Here is a 21,454-nt window from a genome sequence, read left to right as displayed (position 1 = left end):
TGTTAGAAATGCTTTATCCCAAACCTGATACTGACTTCCCTCTGTGGTCTTGTGTAAATCACTTAACATACTCTGCTTTCGTTTCCCTGCTTGTAAAATGGGAACAACAAAAAAAATACTTCACAAGGATGTGATGATGTATAAGTTCAAATGCTTGGAAAATAAAATATCCAAAACATTATGGTGTCTTTTCAAACCTTTGGCTTTTGCCCCTTTATTGGTATGGGCCGAGTATAACAATCATGCCCACTTAACCCTTTTGCTGCTGGCATCTACCATAGCAGGACATGGCAACCTGTAATGCACGTGCTGTTAACAGCTCACTGAGTACTTTAGCACCTGGATATTACACAGATTGGTGTTCTATAAAGGCCCATGAAAAGATTTACTATGTAGATATGGGAGCACATATGGCAAAATGCATCTCCATCTTAGGCAGCACTGAAATGGTTAAAGGAGTAGCACTTAAAATAATCAACTTTTAGTGCTCCAGTCACAAAAACAAAACAGAAAATTTAACTGGTAAAGGAAGGTTGTTAAGATTGCCAGAAAATGTAACTATCCAGTGACTTTTTGATGTTTTTGTCAAACTATATTTTATAAATTAGCAGAGCCATCCTAAAAATAAAGGTCTCTTAAAGAAATGAATCTCTTAAAGAACAGTTTTGGTGTAAAACTGGAAGGACAGGAATGGTGTCCCTAGCCTCTGTTGCCAGAAGCTGGGAATGAGCGACAGGGGATGGATCACTTGATGATTACCTGTTCTGTTCATTCCCTCTGGGGCACCTGGCATTGGCCACTGTCGAAAGTCAAGATACTAGGCTAGATGGATCTTTGGTCTGACCCAGCAAGCCGTTCTTATGTTATGTTCTAAAAATTAAACATCCAGGCATACTCTTGAAAAATTGTGCAGAATATACTAGGGATGAAACCATCAGAGTTCTAAAGAAGCTACACTAAAAACCCATATAATGTAATAGAAAATAATCTCTTTCTACAGTTTTTTAAACTGTCCTTTAAAATTCTGTAGCTGAAATAGAATTTTGCATGGGATGGTCCAAAAAGCCTATAGGAATGTCCTCATTTTAATTAAATTCTATAGAACTTTTCCATAAGGTGCATGTGCACTCAAGAATTAGTGTTTGTAGTTCAGTGGCACTTAAAGATCCCAATCAAGACCAGGACTCTGTTGTTCAAGGCAACACATGAACACAGAGAGAAACACCTATATGGCCTTAAAGTTGAATTGAACAGCTTATGATGAGCCAAGATCTAAGTTTAAGATTTAACGTTTCTCCCACAACACAACCACTTGCAGATTACAGCGCTCTGCAGACAGCTGCAGGGTATGCCAAGGTAACATCAGCGGGCATAGGATCAGGCCCATTATGTTGTAGGAGAAACATGGATCATTGGTCTGTGCTCTTGTGTGGTAAGCAAAGGAGGAAATAATCCCCCCCCCCCATTTTATTTGAAATTATAATTATCTGTATTTTTAAAGTGCATACACATATTTTCTGCTAAGGAAAAATTCATCCCACTGCAAAGAGCTTGTTTAAGGCTCTCCATACTATTTTGTACCCTTAATGGGTGATTCTTGTGTATCACACAAGGGGCCTGCATGCAGATATGAATTCAACAATTAGCAATTTAGGAGTGAATCATAGAATATCAGGGCTGGAAGGGACCTCAGAAGGTCATCTAGTCCAACCACCTGCTCAAAGCAGGATCAATCCCCAATTTTTGCCCCAGATCCCTGAATGGCCCCCTCAAGGATTGAACTCACAACCCAGGCTTTAGCAGGCCAGTGCTCAAACCACTGAGCTATCCCTCCTCTCTGTGTTTGTAAGGCTTTTCTGTTTGCCTTTTAACAGGTTTACACTGGATCATTTTTTGACTAGCTTAGTTCTCTGCAATTCTGCCCTGCTAGACTTGGATTGATGCAGACCTTTTGGAGAGAGCACCATAGACTCCCTGCATGTGGTGCTGGGAGTCAGCCAAAAGCAGTTCCTGATTCTATGAGCTCAGTTATACTTTTGAAACAAAGGGATTTTTTTTCTCTATGGAACAGTGTTCCTCTGGGAAGGATTTGAGCTATGGTTTCCAGGAGGGTAAAAATCTACTTGAGAACTAATTTGTATAATTGTTTGTGTCATCCATTTAAGAACGTGAAGTGAGTTTACTTCATGCAAATGATACTGATATTAAATAATTAGTTTCTCTGCCAGCTACAGATTAGTTGTTGTGAAGACTGTCACTTTATATTTCTTTTAGATGAATTAATTCTTACAGAATTTGAATAAGACAGAAAAGTTATGATGGAATCATAATTTAACATCTCTGGTTAAGTTTTTGTTGCTGAGTAGGGGATTTAGATGCACAGCTCCCATGATAAAATAGAAATGTTGTGTCTATAACTTACTAGTCACCTTTGAAAGTCTCTGCTTGGAACAGTAACAGTGGGTAGAGCCCTGCATGGATACCAAATTTATATTCGCAGATGCGGATATCCGCGGCTATAAAGCGGATAGCCGAGGAGCTGCAGGGCTTTACCAGGAATGGCAACAGCGAAAGCAGCTGCACATCTGGTCACTGCTCGCAGAAGCCAGCACCCCACACAAGCAACTCCTCCAGCACTGCTGTACTGCCTCCAGCCCTGCCCAATGGGCTGGGCACCAGGCTCAGTGGCTTGCACGCTCCTGGACTAGCACGACCAGGGACAGCTGTTGCTGAACCCAGGGTTGGATTAATCTTTTGTGCGCCTGGCGCCAAACTTATTTGTGGGCCCCCATGGAGGGAATGGAGCATGGCACATGGAGGTCAGTCCCCAGAGCGAGGGGCCAGCCAAGGGCAATGCGACATGGCATGGCAGGGGCAGCCCTGCTCCTCCCAGCCCAGTGCAAGGGCACTATTTACAAACCGGCAGTTGCCAGACACATAATGGCCCACCCGTCCCTGTGCTGCCAGCATGCCCCTTCCCCGCAGGGGGCAGGCCCATGCCGCGCACACAGCCCCCCACCCAATATGCTCCCGACTCCCTATGGCCAGGGCCCCCCCTGCCCCACTATGCCCAGCGCCCCCCCAGCCCCCTCCCACAAATACATAGCTCCGTGCACAATACCCACCCCTGCCTAGCACCCCCCTGCCCATAGCCACACCAAACTTCCCAGCACCCCCCACACAACCCCCACTCCCTAATGCCCCAACATACACATCTTCCCTGCCCCCTCACAGCCCAGCACCCCCACTGCAAGAAACCCACTCCCCCATGCCCTCCCTCCCAGCCGCACTCACTTGCCCTGCTGGGAGGTAACTGTGTCTGCCAGGCTGAGCGGCAGTGCAACCAGAGTTGGTCCCGGGGCGGGGAATCGCTCTGGTCCCTCGGGAGTGGTGTGATCAGCCAGGGTTCCCTCAAGATGCACTTCCCTTGGAGGGACCCAGCCAAGCTCCCTGCATTGTCCCCTTCCCCCCACCACACTCTGGCTGAGACTGGCCAGGCTTCTGCACCAGTCCCAGGCAGCTCAGCTCCGGGGAGACAGGTGGGGCCCTACAGGTGGTGGGAAGCAGAGACTGCCAGGAGCCAGAAGTGCGCTGGGGTTCGGTCAGGGGGCAGAGAGGAGCGGGGGAGGTGGGGCCGAGGAGGCAGCTGGCGGGCAGGCCAAGAGGAGCAAGTGGTGGGCGGGAGGACCCAGAGGGGTCTCGGGGCACAGTGCAAGCGGAGCAGGCCAGGGCCCCTTCTGAGCATGGGCCCGGCTCCATGGAGCCACTGGAGCCATTGTAAACCTGGGACTGGCTGAGCCTGGCGCCCACCCCATTGGGTGGGGTTGGTGGCAGTACAGCCACACCAGAGGACCTGCCTGCATGTGTGGGGTGCTGGCTCCTGCGAGTGGCAGCCGGACATGTGGCAGCTTTCACTGCTGCCATTCCTGGTGAAGTCCTGCAGCTCCTTGGATATCTGCTTTATATCTGTGGGTATCCGCATCCACGGATATAAATTTGGTATCCATGCAGTGGTCTAACAGTGGGGATGTCTACACTGTAGTAAAAAACCTGCGGCACTGAATATCAGAGTCTGGGGCTTGGGCTGCAGGGCTAAAAATTGCAGTGTTGACATTCAGGCTCAGACTGGAGCCTGGGCTTTGAAACCCACTTCCCTTGTGGGGTTTCAGAACCTGGGATTCAGCCTGAGCCTGAACATCTGTACTGTAATTTTTAGCCCTGCAGACAAAGCCCTGCGACCCCGAGTCAGCTGATCTGGCCTGCTGTGTCTGTGTCAAAGGTCTTTTATTGCAGGGTAGATGAAACTGTTTTACTTACTGGGTACAAGTTAAAAAGCAGAAAATCTATCTCAGAGACTTTTGGGAATACATAGTGGTTATTCAGAAATTGTCAAGTATTTATATATTGCCAGCAGCAAGTTAAGTGCTTTACAAATAAGTGGGAGGACAGTGTTTCTGGCACAGTTGAAGTAAGATTTCAGAATAATTGGCATGCTTCTTGGGAGTCTCAGAAAGGGTTGGGAAGTTCTGAACGGACAGGGAGACTTGAGCAACTAGTAACATTAGTAGTATTCCTTGTTGAGATGCACTGATGGATGAATAAGAGAAGTTTGAATTACTCCATCTTCTGCTTTACCGGCTCTGTGGAAGGAGAATGCCAGTGCCCAGGGTTGTTAACTTGCCTAAATTCCCTTACCAATTCAAAAACCAGACAACGATATTTCAGACTCTGACATAATATAGCACTGCATCGGACTGTTAGTTCCAAATATTAAAATACATCACTTAGTACTTGTTTTTCATACCACCTCTACAGGAACAAAAATTGATTGGGGGAAGTAAATAAAAGAGGCAGGTAGTAGGGCAAGGGTCAAAGCAAAATGGTTTTTCATTTAAACCTGGATCTCCACTAAATTCTTCGTAGGTTTGTTTTTCTTTCTTTCTTTCTTTCTTCCCAGATTTTGGCTTAGCCAAAATAGTAAACTGGTAACACCATCTCTGGCTGCATTCTCTGCATGTGGCCTACAAACAATTAACACTAACTCACTTTCCCTCTCGTGCCTCAGTTTCCCTGTCTGTAAAATGGGGATAAATGATGCTGACCTTCTTTGTAAAACATTTTGAACTCTACCAATGAAAGAGCTACACAGAAGATAGGTATTATTATTATTTATTACTACTATTATTAAAAAAATACAAAGTAGATTGGGGTTATAGCCGAGTTCCCTCCAAACTCCCACTTTTAGTGAGCACAAACCACTCACTGTGGGAAATATGTGATCCTTCTTTAAAGTGCTGACCCTAAGGAGAGTCTGCTTACATACGGCTGGGAGGTAATGAGAAGTGAGTGCTCCTCTGAGCAGCCTCTGAACCTGTGCTGGGAGTAACCCCCCCAGAACCGAAGCTGCTGTCTAGCTTGGATGTGGCCTTGTAGTAGGGGCAGTATACAGCAGGGGTGAGGGGACCTCCTCTAGAGCACAAGTTCACTACACCTGCCCTTATAGATTTATTTAACCTTTTCCCTTTTGTCCCTGTTCACTCTCTGATGTAGGATTTCCCCTCCCCGCCACGAAACTATTTTAAATTGTGCCTGTGATATTTCTTTCATGCGCTATATTTATTACAGCTTCTGTTTGTTTCCGACTTCCTTCCTTTGTGTTGTGTTCCTTCCATTGCCCAGATTTCTGAGCTTCATTTGCCTCATTTCCTTTGCTGTTTTCACAGTACATTATGATTGTTCTCTCTCTCTCTTTTCTATTTCTCAGTAGTCTGCTCCTCTTTATAAAGGACAAACACATAATGGACAATTAATACCAATGAGAACAAAAGATGACTTTCTGAACCATGCACAGGCACTTTTAATTTGGGTTATTAAAATTATTGGAGGTGGGAGGCAACCTTTTTGTTCTCATAATGTCATTTTTCCTCCCAGTACTGTAACCTTCATACATGTCAAAAATAAGGACATTGTATATTAATTTTCTCTTTGAGGGTAGGCTGCCTTATAACCGCCTCTCCTACTCCACACCCATGCACCAGATATATTTTCTTATCTTATTTAGCACACAGGGACTTAGTACAGGCTCCGTTTTTCAAAGCTGAGGTGGATGCAGTGGCACACATTCACTTGTACCCACCTATTTTTCGGCGCAAATACCCAATGTATGCACAAATGTCAGGCATATAGACAGGTAAACGGCCCACGGGCTACCTTTGCCTCCCTCCCCCTTACCTCTGTTGCTTTCATCTTAATTTAGACTCAAATCCTTCAATGATATCCACACAGTAGACCCCCCAAGACTTCCAATGTTGCACCATGCATGCAATGGTTTCTGCCTCCTCAGAACAACTTCCCGGTCTGAGGCCTCAGAGTATAAGTTCTTCAGGGTGGGGACTTCGCACTCTTGTAAATAATTTGCAGGCTAGTGATGTATTGGGCCCAAAGTTGAAGCTACCATCAGGCCCTGTGACTTCATAAGTTTTTGTAAAGTGCCATACTCCTCTATGGTGCTCCTTTTAGGTGCTGCTAATCATAATGATCAACTGAACCATGAGTGTCATTTTTAGTTGCTTCTGTGATGGAAAATTCAATCTTCAGTCAAATCTTTGACTCTTTGATTCTCAGCTCTAATTCTAAGACACCGCTCACTCTTCCACAGAGTTGTCCACTCTCCAAAGGCCTGTGAGGAAGTTGGTGCTGGTGTCAGACCACGGTGACATTTCAAACAGAAACATTTGATTGTAACTTTTGTAAGAATCCCGTAACATGGCTTGTGTGACCCACTGCTGACCTGTTTGCCTAACACCCAAAACCCATGCTAGAACCTGCTCTGCTCACCAGTGCTATGTGCGGCCAACCTTTCAGCAGAGAAAGAGTGATGGAAATACAGCCCTGGCATTCCAACCAGTCATGTACAAAATGGACACTTAACACCACACTTAACTCCTCCCCCCCCCATACTCATGCTGAATATTACTTCTGAGTGTTACACTGACTGTATGCCTGTGCCAACTACAGTCATCAATGATTGTACTGGAATATAATGTAAGAACACATCCAAGGGAAGTAAGCTCAGGCATTAGTGAAATTCTAGCCCTGCTACTAGGAATTACTGTAGTGCAAAGTTTTTGTAACAGAAACTGAAGCCAGGTGAAACTAGCTTGGCTTTGGGTTTTATTATGAACCTTCCAATTTGGGCCAGATTCCCAAGTTTTTCAGGAAAACTGGTTCACATTTCATGCAAAACAATTTAAAGTTTAGGCAGAAGTAAGAGCACTTAGTTAGACATTGTGGGCAATGCTCTTTGATATTGTTACACTGTAAACATGAATTCCCAGACCGAACGGTTTTAGTACAAACACTGGGGTTTTCCAGTAAAGGAAATTCTGAATTCTTATGAAGACTTGAGAAGGTGGTGGTTTCTATTTAAGCTCCAGCAAGCTACCTGCATGTGGGCTTTCCCATGTTGCCTGGACTTTTAGGTGAGAGTTCTGATTGCAGGAAGGTTGAGTTTAATTCATTTTTAGTCAACTATGACTGGTTTCTCATTGCTTCAGCCCCTTCAGGTTGCATGTTGACTCTTGTGAGGTCATCCATTTTCTCTTCCTACTAAGCTAGAGTCACAATCTCCCTGATCAAGATTTTCCAGAGTGACTAGTGATTTTTGGGTGCCTGGGTTTTTGGGTGCCCCACTTCAGACAGTTTGGGACTGATTTTCAGAGGGTGTATGCTCAGCTTTTTCTGAAAATAAGGGCCCTTTAAAGAATTCTTAATTTGGACACCCTTAATCATGAGTGACTTTTGAACATCATGGCTGTTCTACTGAGCTGTCTCATGCTGAGCTTGATCTATGTTACAAAAAAGTTATTTTAAAAAGCACTTTATCCTCTAAGGTGAGCAAGAACTGGATTTTCAAATTAATCTACTTAAAGTAAAAAATTAAATGAATTCTATGACAATGACAGCTGTGAAAGCTGAAGTTCTTGGTATGGGCGCAGAACAGGTACAACGTAGGTGGCAGAAGGACAAGCTTGGCAATGCTTCCCCACTCCTAACCTGGAGAGATCTACAGATGGGAACTTAGCCTTCATGGTCTGTTCTCTGCTGATGGTGCAGATGATGCCAGTTGCTAATGTTTCTGTGATGTGATTGCAAACACATGTGTAGTAGGAACAGCACCCACCCCACATAGGCTATCAAACAGCTGAGCAGTGATTGAATATTGGTTACTACTGACCTGACTAGAACCAGGCATATGGACATGAGCAAACTGTTGAAATTCTCAGCTGTGAGTGAGTACATGAGGACACAGTTGTTTGTAGCCTGGGAAAGATTTTTTTCCTCTATCTGTTCCAAGCAAACCTTCTAGTACAGCTGAGATGCAAGCAGATGCTTTGAAGACCGGTCTAGCTGTTGCTGTGTAATGACATGTTTCGAAAAACTAGATCACAATGTACAACTTTTGAACTCCTCTGGGAAGGGGAAGAAGGGCTTTACTCTAGGATCAGCTGAGACACTCTTCTCAACACTAAGCCACAGTTCCCTTAAAATAAATGGGAAGCATTTTAGAGAGTGCCTGAAGCTAGATTGTTTTACTGTCGATTCCCCCACCCCCTATACCTCCCACTGCTTATTCCTCCTCCTCAGATGTTCTTTAACCTGAGGGCCAACTACTTTTCACTGGCTCCTCAGTGACACCCATTTGTAACGACAGTGCTCATGAGTAGCCCTAAAGGGCTGTCTCTTTAGTGAGCTGTGTCTAGGCTGTCTGGATGGGAGCTCATGTTGGAAACATCAGGCATCATCAGTTTTCACTTCCATGAGCCTGTTCCAATTTTCTCTCTAACATCTTGCAGGTTTATGGTTGTAGGTCTAATCCATTTCTCAGGCTTTTGCTAAATTACGATTCAGTCTTATCAGGTGCATCATCTCCGTTTACAGCTTAACATCTTAATGTTGTGGGTAAATGAAAATTAGGCTCAGAAAAGCATTGTAAAATCACTGGCTATGTTCAGCTGCTGGTGTAACCCAGGCCACAGCATGGGGTGGTGTGAAATAGGTCTGAAAGGGCATTCGCAGTGGTGCAAAGTGCCTGAAACCCAGGTGTACTGGAGGGAGGGCTGGCCTTAAGACATCCAGTGCAGCTCAGAAAGTGGGCTGCGGTGCCTGGGGAGAAGATGTTCCCGGGGCTCCCAGGAAATCCATTAATTCAGGCATCCACTGGGTAGCCACTGCCTATGGGGTGTCTGTGGAGTCCAGTCATGATATAAAGCTTTGTTTTCCTTGGCAGAACTCTCACCGAGGGCAGAGGTATAAACACTGCTGTCTCTCCTCCTAGGATGATTCTCTTTGGACACAGCCCCTGGCACAGAGGGCTGCAGGGTGAATTTTGTTCAATATCTGGGTGTTTGTATTTTCCCATCATATTTGATTCATTTATAAATTAAGCCAAGATGCACCAGGGCAAATCCTCAGCTGGTGAAAATTATCATAACTCAATTGAAGCCAATTGGACCATGACAATTTACATCAGCTGAGGATCTGCTGCATTCAAAAATCCCTTCTGAAAATTTTAGTATTGTTCTAATTTTTTAATCAAAATGTTGACCAGTACTCAATTCAAACATCTTACAGAAGTCTAAGAATATTACATCAGCACTATTATTATTATTATCAACCAAACTTGTAATCCAACATAAAAAGATATCAAGTTAGTTTGACAGGATCTATTTTCCATAAACCCATGTTGCTTGGCATTAATTATATTACCCCCCTTCAATTCTTTATTAATTTAGTCCCGTGTCAGCTGCACCATTATCTTTCTCAGGATCAATGTCAGACTAACAGACTTATAATTACCTGGATCATCCCATTTATCCCTTTTACCTATTGGCTCAAAATTAGCTTTCTTCCAGTCTCCTGGAACTTTACCAGTGTTCGAACACTTATTGAAAATCAACATCAGTGGTCCAGTGGGTCCTCAGCCAGGTCCTTTAAAACTCTTGGGTGCAAGTTATTCAGACCTGTTGATTTAAAAAATTCTAACTTTAGTAGTCGGTGTTTAATATCTTCTGGAGATACTAGTGGAATAAAAAGAGTGTTATGTTATATGACTACATCATCTATATTTTCCCCAATACAGAACAAAAATATTTATTGAACACTTCTGCCTTTTCTGCATTATTATAGATAGTCACATATGTGGAAAAAGCTGTAGAGCATGAATTAGACTCTTCAGCCATCTTAAGTCTCATCAGTGACTTTCCCTCTGTTAGACATCATCCTTGTATTGAGGGATAGCTGATGATGATTGATAATTCTACCATTTCCAATTGGTAATGGAGCAATACCATTGCTAGGATTCTTTATCTGCTTAATATACTTTAAAAACTTGGTCTTATTGTCCTTAACTCTGCTAGCCTTAGATTTCTCCTTGTGTCCCTTTGCTTCCCTTATCAATTTTCTACAGCTTCTGATTTATATTTACTACTATTAACTTCTCCTTTCTTCCATTTGTTATTTATTGTTTTTAATTTTTTTCTAGTTGCCTTCACTTCCCCTTTAAACCAGGTCGGTTAAAAAAACTAGAAGGATATACAGTTAACATTGTTGTTTGCAGTGTTGTAGCCAAGTGGGTCCCAGGACCACATCCCGAAAGAAATCTTTCCTCAACCCCCACTTCAACTCAAAGTGGCACTAGACCCTGCCAGAACAACAGATGCAAAACCTGCTGACATATCTCCATAACACACTATGATGATCAATACAACCCATAACACACCTTTCAAGATCCATGGCTCCTACACATGTGGTGTACTTTGTCCAGTTCACTAAGTGCCCCAATAACAACTATGTGGGCGAAACCAAACTATCACCATACTCTTGAATTAACTCACAGGCAAAATGACAAAAGACAGAAACACCCCATCATCCATGGGCAAACACTTTTCACAAAACCATCACTTCATATCTAACCTCTCAGTCCTTGTCCTCAAAGGAAACCTGCACAACACCTTCAAAAGACAAGCCTAGGAACTTAAATTTATAACTTTACTAGACACTAAAAATCATGGTCTTAATAAAGACAGTGGATTGATGGCTTATTACAATAACCTGTAACCCACTAACTCCTCTTTTCATGTCCTATGACTGGAAAGGTGTTAATAGGCCACTTCACCTTGAATGGTCTCTGAGAATATGCATTGACTACTTACGCTAAACAATCTGTTCCACCTTGTATTTAGTTGTGACACTCTGAGTACCTTTCCCAGACCTGAAGAAGAGTGCTGTGTAGCTCAAAAGCTTGTCTATTTCATCAACAGAAGTTGGTCCAATACAAGATATTACCTCGACCACTTTTTATCTCTATAAAATTAATATGGCACACATTAAATGGATTAAAAGCTGGCTAACTGATGGGTCTCATCATGTAACTGTAAATGCAGAATCATATCTAATGGCTGTGTTTCTAGAACCTTATATTATTTAACATATTTATCAATGACCTGGAAGAAAAGAAAATCATCACTGATAAAGTTTGCAGACACAAAAATTAGCGGAGTGGTAAATAATGAAGAGGACAGGTCACTGGTACAGAGTGATCTGGATTGCTTGGTAAGCTGGACCCAAGCAAACAATACGCTTTTAAATATGACTAAATGTAAATGTATACATCTGGGAACAAAGAATGTAGGCCATATTTACAGGTTGGGTGATGCTTTCCTGGGAAGCAGTGGCTCTGAAAAAGATTTGTGGGTCCTGGTGGATAATCAGCTGAACATGAGCTCCTAGTGTGATGCTGTGACCCCAAAGGACTAATGTGATCCCTGGATGCATAAACAGGGGATTCTAAAGCTGAGTGGAGAGGTTATTTTACCTCTGTATTTGGCAGTGGTGTGACTGCTGCTGGAATACTGTGTCTAGCTCTGGGATCCACAATTCAAGAAGGATGTTGATAAATTGGAGAGGGTTCACAGAAGAGCCATGAGATTGATTAAAAGATTAGAAAACATGCCTTATAGCAGGGGTGGGGAAACTTTTTGGCCCGAGGTCCACATCTGGGAATATAAATTGTATGGCGGGCCATGAATGCTCACAAAATTGGAGTTGCAGTGAGGGAGGGGGTGAGGGCTCTGGTTGGGGGTGTGGGCTCCGGGATGGGGCCAGAAATGAGGCATTCAGGGTGTGGGAGGGGGCTCCGGGCTGGGGTGGGGGGGTGGAGTGTGGGATGGGGGTGAGGGCTCTGGCTGGGGATGCGGGCTCTGGGGTGGGGTTGGGGATGAGAGGTTTGGGGTCCAGGAGGGTGCTCCGGGCTGGGATTGAGGGGTTTGGAGGGCAGGAGGGGAGGCTCAGGGGTGTAGGCTCCGGGCAGCGCTTACCTCAAGCGGCTCGCAGAAGTAGCAGCATCTCCCTTCTTCAGCTCCTACGCCAAGGCATGGCCAAGTGGTTCTGCACGCTGCCCCGTCTGCAGGCAATGCCCCTGCAGCTTTCACTAGCTGCAGTTCCCGGCCAATGGGAGCTGAGGGGGTGACCCCCGACCCTGCTCCCCGGATGGAGCACCGGAGGGGGCTCATGCCACTGCTTCCAGGAGCCGGGTGGAGCAGCTTCCGACCCTGCTCCCCAGCTGGAGCGAGGCAAGCCCCAGACCTGGCTCCCTAGTGGGAGCTCGAGGACCAGATTAAAATGGCTGTTGGGCCGGCCCGTGGGCCATAGTTTTCCCACCCCTGCCTTATAGTGATGGACTCAAGGAGCTCAATCTATTTAGCTTAACAAAGAGAAGGTTAAGGGATGACTTGATTACAGTCTATAAGTAGCTATATGGGGAACAAATATTTAATATGGGCTCTTCAGTCTAACAGAGAAAGGTATAAGCTGGTCCAATGGCTGGAAATTGAAGCTAGAAAAATTAATTGCTTAAAGGTTACAAGCAAAACAAAAGCATTTGGGGTTAGCACAGGGTAGTCCACAAGCCATAAAAATATACACCTAATAGTGTCTTCCTAATCATAGAATCTCAGGATTGGAAGGGACCTCAGGAGATCATCTAGTCCAACCCCCTGCTCAAAGCAGGACCAATCCCCAATTTTTGCCCCAGATCCCTAAAGGGCCCCCTCAAGGATTGAACTCACAACCCTGGATTTAGCAGGCCAATGCTCAAACCACTGAGCATTGGCCCTTTTGGTCAGGTGCCCACTCCCTTCCTTTTACCTATGCATCTCAGGGAGACTTTTTAACCCTTTACAGGTAAAGCAAGTAGAGAACAGCTACTAAGAGGGATTTTATAGCTAACTGGCTGGTTGGTTGTCCATAAAAGGGAGCTACCTCCCCTTTTCATTTATCACAGATACGTTCTAAGAATCATTTTGGGGTAGAGTCCCGTGGCCTGTGTTATACAGGAGGTCAGACTAGATGATCACAATGGTCCCTGCTGGCCTTGAAATCTAAGAACTGAATCTATGTACTTTTAAGTAAGAGGATAGATAACTAAATTTTATATATTGAATACTAAATGCTCAAGAGATAAATTTAATGTTTAATGACAAAAATTTAAATATACAGCATGCTGCATACCTACTTGTTTCTGTAAGGCCAGTCTTCTTAGCATTTAGCATTAAGATAATATGTGGGTAATGGTATATTACGTATATTGTAGAGGGGTACAGAATTTTGTAACACTGTATCATAGCTTATGTCTTACAAATCACAAATAGCTCTTGGCCTGTAACCATGTTACTTGAAACTGTAATCCTGCTTGTTTTTACAAACTACATGGTTCCAGGCCAGTACTTGGATAGGACAGCACCAGGAAGCTATGGGTTCTTTGGGAATGGCAGATGGTGATTTAGTAGGTGTCATTTTCACCTCTAATGCAACATTGATCCAGCACCCCAGCATGCTCTTAAGGGGAAATCATTGGGGGTGGATTGCTATCTTTAAAAAGAAAAAGAAAACAAAGGTCTTCATTAAACATCCATAGTCACTTTTTGTAAGAGTAGAGATATATCCCTATCCCGTCCAAATACCAATTTGGGTAATTATATTCTGTCTACCTGACGTCCATCTTTAGTTTCAACTGAGTAAAATATTCACCTCTAGTCTTATACTAGTTTTGTTGTGCAGTATTACACTGCTAGGTTTCAGTCCAGCTGTAGCTGCATTTCAGTAGTGAATAAAGGGATTTCGTTGGTTTCTAAAGTTCACTTGTGTGTAGAATATGTTTGTATCAGTGCTTGTCAAATGCTTTGGAATTTTTTGGGAATTAAAGTGGAATAAATATAAGAAGTTATGGCAATATATTAAAACTTCTGTGATAACAGAAGAATAGGGAAATAAAATTGCTTCTGTCCTTCAGTTAATGAGAAATGGGATTGAAGAGAAAGTGATTTTTTGGAGTGGCAAAGACAAATTTTGAAGACTAATGTAGATACACCACAGGACACACTATACAGGGTATTACAATGCTACCATTATTGAGGAAAGAACTGCATACACAAGCCAGATAAAACAAGAGGCACGTCACACATCCTTTGGGAAATATGTAATTCTCTAAAATCATTGAGTCTTGACAGAAATTGCAGCTTCCTGAAGAAATATTTAGGCAAGAGGGAAATATCAGAATAACATTCTCTCTTATGAACTTTCAAAAGGTATGAAGGTCATTATTGAAAAGTGTTTTGGGGCACCTTTAGTAGAGATTGACATTAGAGTGTCCAAATGCTATTTTAAATTTATATGGCAATTGAGGTACTATACAAATAATACTGTGGGGGAAAAAAGCCAGTACATAATAAAACCATACTCCCATGAAGGAGTTCTAGTAATAGCATAAATTGTAAGAATGAACCATGAGCAATTTGTCAATGTCACCAGGACCCAGCGATTATAGCCTCACTTTCATGATTATAGGGCAAAAATTCTCCTCTTGTGATCCACCCTGTTAATTTCTATATTGCCCTAGATCCCAGTGTAAAACTCATGTCGACATCAGTAGGAATTCTGTGCACAAGATCAGGGTGCAGTGTGTGCAATAAAAGTCCATGGTGCAGCTCTGAGAATAGGATCTCATTCTGGGGGTATGCCTTCCCTGCCAGAAAGATGTGTTTTTACCGTGGGATAACCAATGTGCATTAGCTGCCCTGCTGTAAAATCCTAGTAAAGATAAGGCATTCTAGTAGTTTTACTATGAGGTAAATAGGCAAGGTCAGCCATGGGGTGGGGAGGTGGGATGTAGTGTTGACCTCACCTACATCATTGTAAAAACTTCAGTGCTTTGTCTCCACTAGGATTTTACAGTAGGATGCACATCACTCATCCCACAGTAAAAACACACCTTTTTTTTTGGCAGTGAAAACAAAGCCTTGATGCATATGATTTTTAAATGTGTGGTAATAAAAGAACACTTGTTTCCTTATTGCTTATTACTTTCTCCTGTCGCCCCTGTCATTTTTCTTTTACAACACCTCAGCATCTCCAAACCTGCCTGTGATCAGATTTCCCGCATCATTTGCTAGAGAAGGGGAAAAAATCCTCAATTAGATGTGTGCTATGCAACTGTGGGGTGATTGATTGATTACCTCCTGGCCAGAGGGGGTGGAACTAGGTGATAATCCATTAGATACCTGGGCCTTATAAGGAATCTAAGGGAGCTCAGTAGCGGGGGAGATTGTAGAGGAGTCAGGATTCTTCTTCAGGGAACAAGAGAAGCTCTTGTAAGGAAAGTCCTGAGGGAGGACTGTGAAAGAAGTGAGGGGATCTTAACATAGCCCTAGCGAGGGGCAGAAGGCCCTTTCTGTTGATGGCTGATTTGAGCTTGTGATGTTGGACTTTTGATATCTCAGGAGGAAATGAGACTGGAGAATCGTCTTGGCTAGAGGACTGGGCCACAGAGCACAGACAAAGGATGAGCCTGTGCAGCACAGAGGAAGTCGCTAAAGGGGGCACTGGAGCTGCAGATCAGTGCCAATACTGACTCCTGATGCAAAGAGATGCTATGACCATCAGTAGAGATGGTTATGCTGCCACTTCCCACTCCCTCTGTCCTGTTGCTTTAGCCCCATCTCCAATTCCAAACTAATTGACCCCTTAGCCTCCAAATTCTGTCCTGCTTACTGGTAACCACTGTAGCTTCTGTCTGCATATGTAGAAAATAAAACTTAGTGGAATCCGTGATTAAACCAGCAGCCAGTTGGTGTGTTCAATCTTAACCTCTTTTTTTCAACGATTGGTTCAATTAAGAATGTTCATGAATGTATCTTCATGATCATTTACTAGTGAAATACTACAGGATCTTTCAACACTTTAACTACACTTTTCTTTAGTTATATGTATTATCTAAATTAATTTAATAGTCAATTAATTAGTAGGATTTTTTAAGGTGGAATACTGGACTCAGCCCTTCCTAAAAGAATGGCATGATGTTGAATCACAAGAAAATCGTCAATCATGTCTCTTATTTTGGTCTCCTGGTTAAATCTTTGTCATGAGAGGCATACATGATGTTTCTAAGTCAATCAAGAGTGAACCTCAAGAGGTTTGGGGTTTTACATGAACGTTTCTAGACTCTTTTTTGGTTGAGAATAGGCACAAAAACAATCTATCTTGTGAGACTTCCCATATTACTTTGTTTTGGTGAGGTCAAAAATGCTATTAAGGTTCCTTTTCATTTGACTGATGGTCTTGTGTTTAAAACATGAGACTGAGAGCCAGGAGCTATGTTCCATTGCTGGCTTTGCCACAGTCCTCCTGTATGACACCGGGAAAGTCACTTAACCTCTCTATGCTCGGGTTATCCCACATGTAAAATGTGGATAAATTCTTACCTCCTTTACCTATTCTTTCTTATGGTTAGCTAAGTTCTGACTTACCTTGCAATGGTAATGTGAGGAATACCTCACTCATGACTGCTAAATACTTGGAGATCTTTGATAGAAATTTATAAAGAAGTGTAATGTAAGATTTCCAGAGGAAATCAGGAATTGTAGGGGTGAACTTGTGGTTGTACATCAAAACTTTGGTTGCTTGGGAGTGGGTAGTTTTATCCACCCCAGAAAATGTTTACTTAATCTCATAACACAGTTGCCTGCAATTGATAAAACACATTTTAAAATGTAGATTTAAAAAAGTTGGTGGGGAATTCACTATGTTTACCATTACATTGCCAGACTTGAAAAATATGTACTGCTTTTACAAAATATATACAACTCTTAGGATGTATACTGGAAGCTCACATCCTTATGCTATCAAAGCATCCTGATACTTGCATTCCTGTTCTGCAGAATTCTAGTAAATTCTTGTCCAGTAGAAGTTTGTACTTGATCATAAGAAAAGTTTATTCCATAGTAGGGCTGAATTCTTCTTAGATATAGGTGCACAACAATTCTTATTGAATGGACTGGAGGTTGGGCATGTATTAACAAAGGTAGAATTTGTATCTATGCAATTTGAGCTATATTCAGACCTCCCACACTGTGCAAACCATCTGACTTCTGTGGTGTTGCACAGGGAAGAAATGAGAGCAGAAAATAGCCACTTGCATGAAGTTACTCACTTAGTTTCCTAAAAAGCCTGTGTGATTTGTGTAGATTAAAAGACAGATAAAAGGGGATTCTTTTTAAATAAATGTTGAGCAAATGTTAATCTTCCCCTCCCACTTCTAATAAAAATAAACCCTTATGGCAGTACTTAGGGCATGTAGTGACTTGGAATGTTCTGTTGAATCATTAACTGTGGTCAAGATTACTTATGTATTATATCTAATACTACAGAAATTTTCATCATGCTGGAATAAAACCAAGAAATTCTAATCAATCTCTTCTTTTTTCCCCTTCTAGTTAATGGTCTAATGACACTTGGATTAACAGGTGAGCTTTTTAAAGTTCTAAAACTCAAACATATATTACTTTTTTGTTAATGAAAGCCCTTTAAAAAATGCACACACAAAACCACAACGTAAGTAGGTTCAGCTAGTCAACTCTAGACACTTTTGTCCATTAGCAGTTTGCTTTTAATTTGGAATATATCTGCGGGTTTGTCAACATGTCCTAGTCTTTAACCAGTCTAGATAGTGATGGGAAAACTTTAAAATGCAATTTGGGTCTGATTTATCTAAGAAACTTACGTATCAAAAACCTGTGGTCAAGGAATCAGACTGAAATGACTGTGTGATCAGATTCTTTCATGAGTTGTGTCCCTTTAGTTTTAGAAGATATGAGCTCATCAGGATCTATTCAATTTTTCTTCAAATCACACATGTAAAAAAAAATAAATCTCTGAACAAACCCAACCAAAAAATCCAAGTCTACAAAAAAGAAAAATTGAACTTGCTCACACAGCCCACTTAGGCATCTGAGTAAATAGATAGATTTTTTTATTGTGTCCTGAAAATCAACAAATTTAGGTTTTATCAGATCAAAAATGAATTGCCTTTCAAGTTAGACTCCCCCCCAGCTTAGAATACCCTGCCTGTAGCGCTCTCCCACCCCACAGATTTAGTGAACACATCACTGCTGATCTCCGGTTGTCAGACACATATTGTCACATCACTTTTTGAATTTGCTCAGGGCTAGTGTTCATCAACATTAGCAAAATTCTGATGCACAATTTACCACCAGTGCTGCTCCACAGATGGCTGGAAAAGTGGAAATACTAGTATAGACAGGGCTCAGGCATTTGTTACCACCATTTTGTCTAACCCTGATCAGAGCAGAATTATATGACAGAGTAAAAATCCTAAAATCAGCTTCACAGCTTCTACAATAACTACTACCAGTGATAAATTATGGGTTTGAATTTTTCTAATGCAGAAAAAGCCTTAGGTCTGGTCTACACTAGGAGTTGAGGTCGAATTTAGCAGCCTTAAATTGATTTAACCCTGCACCCGTCCACACGATGAAGCCCTTTTTTCTGACTTAAAGGGCTTTTAAAATCGATTTCTTTACTTCCCCCCGACAAGGGGATTAGTGCTGAAATCAGCCTTGCCGGGTCGAATTTGGGGTAGTGTGTCGCAATTAGTATTGGCCTCCGGGAGCTATCCCAGAGTGCTCCATTGTGACTGCTCTGGACAGCACTCTCAACTCAGATGCACTGGTCAGGTAGACAGGAAAAGGCCTGCGAACTTTTGAATCTCATTTCCTGTTTGGCCAGCGTGGCAAGCTGCAGGTGAGTGCAGAGCTCATCAGCAGAGGTGACCATGATGGAGTCCCAGAATCGCAAAAGAGCTCCAGCATGGACCGAACGGGAGGTACGGGATCTGATCGCTGTATGGGGAGAGGAATCCGTGCTCTCAGAACTCCATTCCAGTTTTTGAAATGCCAAAACATTTGTCAGAATCTCCCAGGGCATGAAGGACAGAGGACATAACAGGGACCCAAAGCAGTGCCGCATGAAACTTAAGGAGCTGAGGCAAGCCTACCAGAAAACCAGAGAGGCAAACGGCCGCTCCGGGTCAGAGCCCCAAACATGCCACTTCTATGATCAGCTGCATGCCATTTTAGGAGGTTCAGCAACCACCACCTCAACCGCGTGCTTTGACTCCTTCAATGGAGAGGGAGGCAACACGGAAGCAGGTTTTGGGGATGAGGAAAATGATGAGGAGGAGGTTGAAAATAGTTCACAGCAAGCAAGCGAAGAAACCGGTTTTCCCGACAGCCAGGAGCTGTTTCTCACCCTGAACCTGGAGCCAGTACCCCCCGAACCCACCTAAGGCTGCCTCCCAGACCCGCCAGGTGGAGAAGGGACCTCTGGTGAGTGTACCTTTTTAAATAGTATACATGGTTTAAAATCAAGCGTGTTTAATGATTAATTTGCCCTGGCATTCACGGCCAGTACAGCTACTGGAAAAGTCTGTTAACGTGTCTGGGGATGGAGCGGAAATCCTCCAGGGACATCTCCATAAAGCTCTCCTGGATGTATTCCCAAAGCCTTTCCAAAAGGTTTCTGGGGAGGGCAGCCTTATTCTGTCCACCATAGTAGGACACTTTACCACGCCAGGCCAGTAGCATGTAGTGGGGAATCATTGCAGAACAAAGCATTGCAACGTATGTTTGCTGGTGTTCAAACAACATCCGTTCTTTATCTCTCTGTGTTTTCCTCAGGAGAGTGATATCATTCATTGTCACCTGGTTGAAATAGGGTGCTTTTCTTAAGGGGACATTCAGAGGTGCCCGTTCCTGCTGGGCTGTTTGCCTGTGGCTGAACAGAAATGTACCCCGCTGTTAGCCACGCGGTGGGGGAGAGGGGAGGGGTTAGCCATGCAGTGGGGAGAGGAAAAATGTGACCTTGGAACGAAAGCACATGTGCTATGTATGTAATGTTAACAGCAAGGTTTACCGTGAAACAGTGTACCCATTGTTCTGTAAAATGTGTCTTTTAAAATACCACTGTCCCCTTTTTTTTCTCCACCAGCTGCATGTGTTTCAAGGATCACAGAATCTTCTCCTTCCCAGAGGCTAGCGAAGATTAGAAGGCAGAAAAAAACACAGTCGCGATGAAATGTTCTCTGACCTCATGCTGTCCTCCCACACTGACAGAGCACAGATGAATGTGTGGAGGCAGACAATGTCAGAGTGCAGGAAAGCACAACATGAATGCAAGGAGAGGTGGAGGGCTGAAGAGAGTAAGTGGCGGGCTGAAGAGAGGGCTGAAGATGATAGGTGGCGGCAGCGTGATGAGAGGAGGCAGGATTCAATGCTGAGGCTGCTGGAGGATCGAACTAATATGCTCCAGCATATGTTTGAGCTGCAGGAAAGGCAGCTGGAGCACAGACCGCTCCTACAGCCCCTGTGTAACCAACTGCCCTCCTCTCCAAGTTCCATAGCCTCCTCACCCAGACACACACGAATGCGATGTGGGGGGGGGGGCCTCTGGCCACCCAGCCACTCCACCCCGGAGTATTGCCCAAGCAACAGAAGGCTGGCATTCAATAAGTTTTAAATTTTTTAAGTTTTAAAGTGCAGTGTGGCCTTGTCCTTCCCTCCTCCCCAACCCCTCCCAGGCTACCTTGGCAGTCATCTCTCTATTTGTGTGATGAATTAATAAAGAATGAATGAATGTGAAGCAACAATGACTTTATTGCTCTGAAAGCGGTGATTGAAGGGTGGGAGGGGAGGGTGGTTAGCTTACAGGGAAGCAGAGTGAACCAAGGGGCGGGGGGTTTCATCAAGGAGAAACAAACAGAACTTTCACACCGTAGCCTGGCCAGTCATGAAACTGGTTTTCAAAGCTTCTCTGATGTGCAGCGCGCCCTCCTGTGCTCTTCTAACCACCCTGGTGTCTGGCTGCATGTAACCAGCAGCCAGACGATTTGCCTCAACCTCCCACCCCGCCATAAACGTCTCCCCCTTACTCTCACAGACATTGTGGAGCACACAGCAAGCAGTAATAACAGTGGGAATATTGGTTTCGCTGAGGACTAAGCGAGTCAGTAAACTGTGCCAGCACGCCTTTAAACGTCCAAATG

General features: G+C 43.5%; 1 protein-coding gene across 3 annotated transcripts in view; it reads left to right on the top strand.

Moving 5' to 3' along the window:
• Positions 1-21,454, top strand: part of RAMP3 (receptor activity modifying protein 3) — a 103,387-nt gene that overhangs the window by 13,958 nt on the left and 67,975 nt on the right. For 2 of the 3 annotated variants that reach the window (XM_043540500.1, XM_043540499.1), the window contains one exon: positions 17,829-17,858. In XM_043540500.1, the coding sequence (XP_043396435.1) occupies positions 17,840-17,858 (19 nt within the window). In that variant the 5' untranslated portion in view covers positions 17,829-17,839. Of the gene's footprint in view, positions 1-17,828; positions 17,859-20,453; positions 20,612-21,454 lie in introns of those variants that run through there. The other variant, XM_043540498.1, reaches the window with a different exon arrangement.

The sequence above is a fragment of the Chelonia mydas genome, chromosome 2 (assembly GCF_015237465.2).
Source record: "Chelonia mydas isolate rCheMyd1 chromosome 2, rCheMyd1.pri.v2, whole genome shotgun sequence".
In the NCBI taxonomy this organism is placed as follows: domain Eukaryota; kingdom Metazoa; phylum Chordata; order Testudines; family Cheloniidae; genus Chelonia; species Chelonia mydas.
The sequence above is the reverse complement of the archived record's forward strand: the minus strand, read 5'-3'. Positions and strand labels throughout refer to the sequence as shown.